Here is a 10270-nt window from a genome sequence, read left to right as displayed (position 1 = left end):
CACCGTTAACCACTAATTCACCGGAACATGCAGCACGGGGTCCAGTACTAAGAAAAAGTCAAGCTTCCCGCCAGGGAGAAGCCCCTTTGTTTCAGAGATGTCTGGTGAGCTTCGATAGTGGACACGGATAGTGGGTCTAAATGATGCAGGGCTGTATCCACTCCAGATGCTGAGAGAGATCAACTCTTGGGAGTGATGGCTGAGCAGGTTCTGTAACCATAGTGAGAACAAGGCTGGCTGGTCCAGTCACCCCATTGGTTCCTCCAAAATATGGATATATTTGGGGAGGAAAGCTCGCAGGATACCTGAGGTTCTCTGCTCCCGTTTCTAACCAACTATATACGCTATCAGCAGTCAGAGATGAGCTCAGCAAACTCTCCTTGGCAATCCTCAGCAACTCCTCTTTATATTCCCAGGACTTTGTCCGCTGGCTTCGGTTGAGTGAGAGCTAGCTGTTGCGACGGTTTCTCTTTCTTCTCCTGATAATGTGCCGCAAGGGGATAAAGATCAGCTTGGATTCACCTCTGATTGGCCAGTATACAGGGAAGCGGTCAGCTCAAGGATAGAGCCCGCACTTTTCTCCTGATAGTACAGATCCCACGTGGTCTCTGATCCCACATGCGTTTCTGAGACATTCAGACAGCTACAAAGGACTGTGGGAATGAGATGCTTTCGTTCTAATCTCGTTCCTTCTCGTTCAACAGCCGACTGGCTCTCTCAGCAGGATGTACACTGAGCTGGTGGGGATGGGGTAGGGGGACACATCGGAGTGTCCTTCTGGGACTCACCCCCATGGTGCAAAGAAGGTGACAGCTCGCCCCTAAAAGAATCTCTTCTTCTCCCCAGGGGCCGCCTTTCCCCAACCTCTCTCAGGAGAGTCATGGCATATAACCAGAGCAACCCCATCATCAAGTACAACGGCCAGGACTTCTACTCCTTGAGGGATCGGTGCCTTAGCAGAGGCCAGCTCTTCGAGGATGACACCTTCCCCCCCACGCTGACCTCCATAGGCCCGAAGCTGCTGATGAGAGAGAACCTCTCCGGCCTGGAGTGGAAGCGGCCCCATGTAAGTGAGCCCTGGAGGTACCACCCGGGGCCATCCATGCCCTGGTTGCTCTTGGTCTCGGGGCCTCCCATGACAGGAACCTGAGAACTGGCTTCCAGGGATGGCACAGGCAGACTGGAAGGAGAAGGGGACCCATCTGGGCCTTCTGCTCACAGGACTGTGTCCTCAGTGGGGCAATTTGCTCTAGAGGAAAGCAGGACCCCGTGTTTTACGTCAGTCATTGCACTGACCACATCAGTAGCTAACATGCCTCAGTGTTCCTATCTTCAAACGGGGCACATAGCAATGAAGCTCAAGGACAGTAGATACAAGGGCCAGGGGGATTGTTCTATAGCTGGAAGCCTGCTTCATGAGCAGAGGGGAGAAGGCAGATGGAATAGAGAAGGGATCACTTAAGAAAATGGTGGCTGGAGGGACCAGTTGGGATGGGAGATGCATGCCGAAAGTAGATAATGGACCAAACATGATGACCTCTCAGTGTCTGTGTTGCAAGCCACAATGCCCCAAAGAAGAGAGAGAGTATGGGGAATATTGTCTGCCATAGAGGCAGGGGGAGGGTGGGAAAGGGAGGGGGGTATACCGGGGATATTGGTGGTGGGGAATGTGCACTGGTGGAGGGATGGGTGTTTGACAATTGTGTGATTGTAACCCAAACATGAAAGCTTGTACCTATCTCACGGTGATTCAATAAAATTTTAAAAAAGGAAGTTCAGCGTGGTTGCCCCCAAAACTCTGTCCACCACTGAGTCTGTTAATGCTGTTTATTCTGTGCCCGTCGCACCATCTTGAGTGTTTTCTCTTCCCTGTTAGAATTGACTCAATGGGAAGGTTTCTACCATGGAGACCTTAGGATAAATACAAACAATGGCCTCATGTACATTTGCATATATTTTTTTGCTTTTTGTGTCACACCCAGCATTGCTCAGGGGTCACTCCTGGCTCCGCACTCAGGAATTACTCCTGGAGGTGCTCGGGGGACCATGTGGGGTGCTGGCAATCGAACCTGGGTCGGCCGCATACCAGGCAAACGCTCTACCCACTATGCTATTGCTCCTGCCCCCTACATTTGCATTTTTAGCCATATAAACACACGACCACCTAGAGCAGAATTTCGACATCAGCTGTCAAATTAAGAAGATGCAGAATGGCACTGAACCCCCTGGTTCTCTGGGACCCCTCAGGTTGCCAGGAACTCAGCCTTGCGGTGAGCTAAGTTCTGTGGGCTTTCTAGAAAGGTCTCACCCTCGGGGCACAAAGTCCCTAGTGAAAGTTTCAACCCACTGAAAGTCCCCATCAACCCGTGGGGTTTCCCTGACCTAATCTGGAGGAACCACTTGAACCCCAGTGCCTAGTCCTGCTGTCAGTGCTCCCGGAAAGGCCAGCCGAGGCTTGAACCAGAGAAGACAGCATAAAGCCCAGAAGGCAGCTGGTGATCACATCAGCTGATGGTCACTGATGCAGAGCAATGCCAAGAACCCCTGGGTACCATCCATGGAGCCAGGAGAGGGTGTAGAAAAAGTAGCACTGCACTGTAGCACTGTCGTCCCGTTGTTCATCGATTTGCTCGAGCGGGCACCAGTAATGTCTCCATTGTGAGACTTGTGGTTACTGGTTTTGGCATATCGAATACGCCATGGGTAGCTTGCCAGGCTCTGCCATGCAGGCAAAATGCTCTCAGTAGCTTGCCAGGCTCTCTGAGAGGGATGAAGGAATCAAACCTGGGTCGGCTGCATGCAAGGCAAACGCCCTACCTGCTGTGCTATGGCTCCAGTCGTATAGAAAAAGTAGTTTTCTGATAACAATGAGGATATAGAACCCTGGAAGCATTAGCTCTGACCTCAATTTGGGATAGATTTGGAGCTTTGGAGAAGACAAGCGTAAGTAGGGGGTCACGAAGGGGGGCCGGTGGGATGTTGCTTTAAAAATTGGAGCTACTTTAGCCAATTTCTATCTTATCAGCCAAAGACAACAATTCCTCGGCAATGACACTTGACCTCTGCCTCCTAAGGCGAGCAGGGCAGAGGCTGAGCTCTGAGCGCTGAAGCGTGAACGGGTCTATTTCTTCCCTTCGTTATTTTCAGAAGCTGAGACTCTTTTAGAATGTGGCGGTGGTGGTTGGGGGGGGGGTTTCCCTCCAAGGTGTTGAGCATAAATGTGAGACCATATTAATAGTGTGGAAGAATTTATAACGTTTCTATTTAGAAAGGGTTGAGAGTTTCTTATTATCTAAATCCAGCAACATCTCAACTTGTGATGTCTTTCGGGGGCAAGAAGAAACAGATTTGAACAGAAGTGTAAGATCTTCACCGAACCATGCCAGAAACTTAAAATAGAGCCAGCCAGGACAGGCTATGCTCGTTCCTCTTTCTTCTCTCCTGTGAAACCTCACTCCCAGTCTTTCAGGGAACTGTAGTCCCCTCCCTGCACCTCTGTTACATGGCCTGTAGCCATGTCCCACTTATGTCTTCGTGTCCCTCATCACAGCTGGAAGCTTTGTACAGAGAATTTTCTAGAATGTTCTGTGTCATGTCTTCTCTTATTTTGTTTCCTTTGTTCTTTGCCAATGCAGTCAGGCCATGTGACTGACTGGATCAGAGGAGACAGTGAGGGGGGGGGGGGGAGAGAGAGAGAGAGAGAGAGCTGGATTTGAATCCTGACCTCATATGCCTCACTTTGCCTCCCTGTGGAGTGGCCTGCCCACAGGACTCTGTCAGAAATAGGGTGAACACACATGTGAGCAGTTGGATGGAGGAATGAATGACTCTCCACCACTGCCAGGCATGGAATCCCATGTGTGCAATAGAGGATCTTCATGGAGGAGGAGGAGGAGGAGGAGGAGGAAGAAAGGAGGAGGAGGAGGAGGAAGAGAGGAGGAGGAGGAGGAGGAAAAGGAGGAGGAGGAGGAGGAAGAAAGGAGGAGAAGGAGGAAGAAAGGATGAGGAGGAGGAGGAGGAGGAAGAGAGGAGGAGGAGGAGGAAAAGGAGGAGGAGGAGGAGGAGGTGGAGGAGGAGGAGGAGGAGGAGGAGGAGGAGGAAGGATGCGCAGCCATGGTTCCCACGCGCACCTTGGAAGGGGCATCAGCACCCTCTGGCACTGGCTGGTGTGGCTGCCCCGCGGGCCTGGCTTAGTGCCCTCAGTCCATGAGCCTCCCCCAGTAACTCTCTGGGGAGACCAGCATCAGCCCCGCTTTGCAGATGAGAATTGGAGCCATGTTGGAGATCTTGCCTCAAGTGACAGCCCCAGGATATGACCTGCTGTTGCATCTCTCTCTCTCTCTCGCCCACTTCGGGGCTTCTGTCTGTTTCAAGTACTCAATAGGTCTCTCCAACCTTCTTCTGCAGCTGGAACCAGGACACCCAACTCTCTCAATCTCTCTGTCCCTCTCTCCCTCTCTCTCTCTCTCTCTCCCTCTCATTCTCTCTCTCCCTCTCCCTCTTTCTCTCCCTCTCATTCTCTCTCTCCCTCTCCCTCTCTCTCTCCCTCTCATTCTCTCTCTCCCTCTCCCTCTCTCTCCCTCTCTCTCCCTCTCCCTCTCTCTCCCTCTCTCTCTCCCTCTCCCTCTTCCTCTCTCTCCCTCTCTCTCCCTCTCACTCTCTCCCTCTCTCTCTCCCTCTCTCTCTCCCTCTCTCCCTCTCTCTCTCCCTCTCTCTCTCCCTCTCTCTCCTCTCTCCCTCTCTCTCTCTCTCCCTCTCTCTCTCCCTCTCTCTCTCTCTCCCTCTCTCTCTCTCCCTCTCTCTCTCCCTCTCTCTCTCTCTCCCTCTCTCTCTCTCTCTCTCTCCAGTCGTTGTCTTTCCATCCATTTTCTTGTGTGACTAGGCCCTGCTTTTGTAAGGCTGACTATTGTCTCTGCGCCTTGCAGGACTTTTTGAAGGAACCAGCGAGGCTAATTTCCAGAATAGTCTCTGGACACTGAGACACCTACTGAAGCCCCTTTTCTTCCTGACCACTTGGGGAGGGGTGGCCCGGCGTAGCTCACCCAGGACCCTGCCCCTTCCCTCGCTTTCACAGGCCAATCCTCTCATCTTCCACCCTCAGCTCGTTTCTGCAGAGGCACTTAGGTGGTGTGGGGAACAGGAGGCCATTTGGGGGGCACACTGGAGCCCGACAAAGAGTTCAGAAAGCATCTTTCTTCTTCATCTCCTTTCTATCTTTTTTTTGGGGGGGGGCACATTCAGCCATGCTCAGTGCTTACTTCTGACTGCGCTCAGGGGTCACTCATGCCGGGGCCCAGGGGACCATATGGGATGCGGGGGATCCCTTCTGCCTAGCTCTGATTTGAGGAAGTAAATCTGCCTGACACATCGTCCATGCAACCCTGCAGCGGCTGGCCGGCCCCAGCCTCTCTCCACGGTGGGTTTCCCTAGCCACCTGGGAAACCCAAGAGCATGAGACAGACCACCGAGGCCCAGCGGCAGAACACTCAGTCTCAAGCTTGTCGACTGGACTTCGTGGGACCTAGATCCCTTGACACCGTGGGGTGAGAAGATTCTGGGGACACTGGGCCAGAGAGCACGGAGGGAACTGAGGCAAGAACATACTGCTTATATTTTAAGATAAAGGACTGTGGGGGGCTGGAGTGATAGCACAGCGGGTAGGGTGTTTGCCTTGCACGCGGCCGACCCGGGTTCAAATCCCAGCATCCCATATGGTCCCCTGAGCACCGCCAGGGGTGATTCCTGAGTGCATGAGCCAGGAGTGACCCCTGTGCATTGCTGGGTGTGACCCAAAAAGAAAAAAAAAAAAGATAAAGGACTGTGAGTCCCCAAATCATCTGGAATTCGAAGCATGGATTTCACACACACCTCCCAGAGGACCTCCCCCCAAAGCTGGCCAGAACATGCTCCGACACCGGGGATAGCTAACATTACTCCCTCGTGCAGTGCATTCCCCCGCCCCCCAGTAGAATATTCTGCACAGCCAGCTCGCTCCAGCCTTTATAATAATAGAGTTGGCATTGATCACCCGCGGCTGTCAGGCTCGTCCATGGTGGCGGGTCTGAGTGAGGACTAGGTGCTGGCGCTTTATTTGAGTTCATTTTCATTGAAATGCCACAGCCATCCAGGTCAGCGGAATGGTGGGGGCTGCTCTTCCCAGCCATCACCAACGTCTGTCAGGCGGAGGGACCGGATCGTCATCTTCGCTCCTCTTCTCCAAGAGAAAACATTTCTTCCCAGGGAAGAGTGTGCTGTGAGCCCAAATGTGCTAATGAGCACCGGGCGCGGAGCACCAGGCCCCACAGCAGACGCCAGCTCATGCGCAGGCCACAAGGAAGCCTGGCCCGTCGGACCAACGACTTCCGTCTTCCAAGTCGCCAGAGCAGAGCACTGGAAAAGACTGAGCACTGGAAACGATGCACCCTCGGGACTAAAATGAGTTTTCAGAGTTAATGAAGTGGCGCCTTGAGTGTGGGCAGCAAGGGCAGTGGGTCACGCCAGGGGACACAGGCCGACAACCGATTGCCACCAAGCCAAACACCTTTGATGCCAATAAAGCAACATTCTCTAGTCATACACAGCAGGGCACGGCCCGGGCCTGGCCCGCCTAGACTCCAGCCCGCTGACAGCCCCGTGCCAGAGGCCAAGAGGAAGCTTTTTCGCTGCAAGCCGAGAGCAGCAAGTGTTCTGGGAAAGCACGTAGGCCGTCTGGGAGGAGAACACAGGACCCGCCGTCCAAGAGCACCAAAGGAGGCTGCAGAAGCGGGGCTGGGTTCAGAGCGCTTGTTTCCCAAGATTCCAGGGGCTCTGCGTGCCCTGAATTCTGGCAGGCCTAATCGAACAGCAACCATGTCCCTTGTCACAGCACTTGCCCCAATCTTGGTGCCGAGAGACGGTCCCACCCTCCAGAGCAAAGCTGCCGAGGTGACTTCATCTCACTCTTGCTGGCGGCCTGCGTGCGGGTGAAGGTTCTCCCTCTAGAGAGCCACGGATCTGTGAAGGCGTCTCTGGCTGTTTGGGGACGGGGAGCTGCTTCTTGTGAGTACAGAGGTGGAGAGGCCCCTTGCATGAGGCTGACCCCTGTTTTATGCCCAGCCCTGCTTCTGCCCGTCCCTCCGCCTCCAGACACCACTAGGAATAGGCACAGAGGCAGTAGCAGTCCCTGGGCACGGCTGGGGGTGGCCCCCAAACACTTAGGAGCCAGAGAGATGGTACAGCAGGTAAGGCATTTCCCTATAGTCAAACTTTATTCTGGTGCAACTCTAAGTGTATTTTAAATATCTTTTTTTCTGTTGTATTTTTGGAGCCACACTTGGTGGTGCTTAGGGGGATGCCTGACTCTGCTCAGGACTGGCCTCTGGCAGTACTCAGGGGAACTTAAGTGGTGCCAGGGTGTTTGAATGAGGGTCCACTGCGTGCAAGGTAAGCCACCTAATTCCTTGCACTATCCTGTCTCCTCCAGTCCTGGAGCGATAGCACAGCGGGTAGGGCGTTTGCCTTGCACGCGGCTGACCCAGGTTTGATTCCTCCGTCCCTCTCGGAGAGCCCAGCAAGCTACTGAGAGTATCCCGCCCGCACAGCAGAGCCTGGCAAGCTCCCCATGGCGTATTCGATATGCCAAAAACAATAACAACAAGTCTCACAACGGAGACGTTACTGGTGCCCGCTTGAGCAAATTGATGAACAACAGGATGACAGTGATACAGTGGCAGAGAAGCCCACACTGCTGTGTGAAAGCTGGAGACCCTGAGGGCCGAAAGCACCCAGAACCAGGGGAGCCGGAGGTGTGACTCCCAGCCTGAGGACGGGGCACACGGATGTCTCAGCGCGCAGTCAGGCAGGGAGGCAGGATTCCTCTTCCCTCTGCTGTTTGTGGGATAAAGACCCTCATAGGACCACCTGGACCTGAGCACCTTGGTGGTAGTAAGCACCTCCTCACTACCGAGGTACATGGCAACCTCCTCTGCATACGCCCTCGCATGCTGCAAGATCACTTTGGTTTAATATTTGGGCACTGGGGCTGGAGTGATCAATCCCCAGCACCCCATACGGTCCCCCCTGCACTTCCAGGAGTAATTCCTGAGTGCAGAGCCAGGAGTAACCCCTGTGCATCAACAAAAAGCAAAACCTAAATAAAATGTAATATTAGGGCACCCAGGACCTAGTCAACTCGACCCCCACTAAGGCATCCCCCACTTCTCTCGACCCCCGGCTGTCCTTGTGCTCTGCACAGTCAAGCCAGTGTCGGGAGGCCTGGGGGTGCTGTGGCCACCAGCTCCTCTCCACCGAGTGGACGTGGGGGAGAGGAATGGCCACGTGGCCAGGCTGTCCACCTTCTGGTCTGCTGGGAGCCTGGAACAAGTAGTTCAGCTCCTCTGAGTCTGTTCCCTCACCTGGCTAGGCCAGGTAAGCCCTGAACTCCGGCACTTGGGTGGGTGGGGGGGTGTCCCGAAAGTATCTACAGAGCAACTCTGGGTCTCTCTTGGTGGGTGGAGACTGCCCACAGCCACCCTCATCGCGATGCCTTCCCTGCCCTGGGGAGCTGAGTCCATGGCGATAGGGTACTAGAGTTTGTCCATCTGCCCGGGGTCTCCCCAGTATTCCCTTGGGTGTCCCACAGCTGTAGACGACAGTTGTTCTATGTGTCCTTTCTGTCTCGTTCTACCTTGCGGGTTTTAGGATCACTTGGGGCATCTCAAAAGGCTGGGAGAGAGGAGGAACAGGCCTGGGAATAGAAGACATAAATGATTACAACGACGCAGGTCTTGTCCATACAATTGATGGAAGTCTCAAAGTAATTGCCATGCAAGTTTAATGCCATTAAAATATGGGGTTTGTCCTTCGCTGGCTAAATTTGTTTTCTTTTTCATTTTAATGCTTGTTATTTGGGTGAATCAGAGCAAGCTGATAAATCAAATGCCTTCAGAGCATTCATGGGAAGACTGTAAATCATTCCCGGGGCTCATCTGCCAGTGATTCTATATTATTAACTATCCCGATATCCACCCTGATGTACTACATTTCTAAGATGAGCCCTTCTTGATGGTGGGCTAGTATTTTTATTTTCTGTTAGTTCCTTTGCTGGGTATTTTTATTTCAGAATATTTCCACAAGTGCAATCTGGTGTGGTTGCATGTGTATGTGTGTGCACATATATATGTGCATGCGTACATGTGTGTATGTGCATGCGTGCTTGTGTGTGAATGTGTGTGTGTGTGTCCTCTTTCTCAGGTTGGATGTCCAAGCTATATTGGCTCCCTAAAATAAATGGTGGCAGATTCTCCTTCTTTGTTTTAAACACTAAGGCTGTAGCAACAAAGACCTAATCCATTCCTTAAACTTTGAGAGAACTTGGTAGGAAAACTATGTGTTCTTAGAAATTTTGCTGAGATGTTAGAGGGATTGTATCTGATGATTTAAAATAATATTGCAAGGTTATTGATCTTTTAGGTTATTATTACTATTGTGAATCATCTTTGTCTGGGTTCTTTTTTTCTCAGAAAATATCAGTATTTTAAAATTGATTAGCATAGACTTTTATTCCGTGTTTTATATTGCTAAAGCCCATGTGCTTTCTCTACCATATTTTTCAAAGTTTCGATCGGTGTAAGCTTCCTTTCCCAAACAGAATGATGCATTAGCTTGTTGGTATTGGCGTTCTTCTATTTCGGACGGCGCTAATTGTTTTCTTTATCACTTCCTTCCTCGTATATTGGTAAGGCCCTTGTTGTCTCTCTTTGCATCCATGACTTGAGTGGCTAATTAATGCTTTGGCTCTCTCCGGTTTAATAACGAAAGCCTCGGAGGCTCAGGGTTTGACTGCGGGTAGGTCTTCTGAATTTTGCAAGAGCTGCAGGGAAGGGGAGCACTGCTCATGGAGCATGCACCCTGCCCAACTCTGCACTGCTCTTGCCCTTGTGCCTCCTGTGTGCGAAGGAGGCATCCTGGCTCTGCCAGTCAGGAGGAGATGCCTGTCAGAACGGCTGCCCAGCCTTCCCAGCTGCCCCTGGGTAAGAACCATCCCCTGGACACACGGGGAAACAGGCCTGAGGGAAGAGAAAGCTGGGGAGAGTCGGGGAGATGAATGCAGGCAGGGGCCTGTCTGGCTGCACCCTCCCAGGCTGACCCCGGCAGGGGAAGAGCCTGGGGAAACGGGGTCCTAGTTCCTGCGTTTGCCCCGCTCCCAGGCTGCTCCCTCTCCTTTGCTTCTCCATGTGGAGACTGCAGTGGCCCTTCCCCGCCTTCGCTGGACGCCTCCTTTCCCCAGGAG

General features: G+C 52.7%; 1 protein-coding gene across 1 annotated transcript in view; it reads left to right on the top strand.

Moving 5' to 3' along the window:
- Positions 1-880: 880 nt before the first annotated feature.
- CAPN13 (calpain 13) overlaps positions 881-10270 on the top strand; it is a 53102-nt gene continuing 43712 nt past the window's right edge. The window contains exon 1 of the mRNA XM_055121364.1: positions 881-1066. Within this exon, the coding sequence (XP_054977339.1) occupies positions 881-1066 (186 nt within the window). The remainder of the gene's footprint in view (positions 1067-10270) is intronic.

This window comes from Sorex araneus, chromosome X (assembly GCF_027595985.1).
Source record: "Sorex araneus isolate mSorAra2 chromosome X, mSorAra2.pri, whole genome shotgun sequence".
In the NCBI taxonomy this organism is placed as follows: Eukaryota; Metazoa; Chordata; class Mammalia; order Eulipotyphla; family Soricidae; genus Sorex; species Sorex araneus.
Note: the sequence above shows the minus strand (reverse complement) of the source record. Positions and strands in the feature narration are given on the sequence as shown.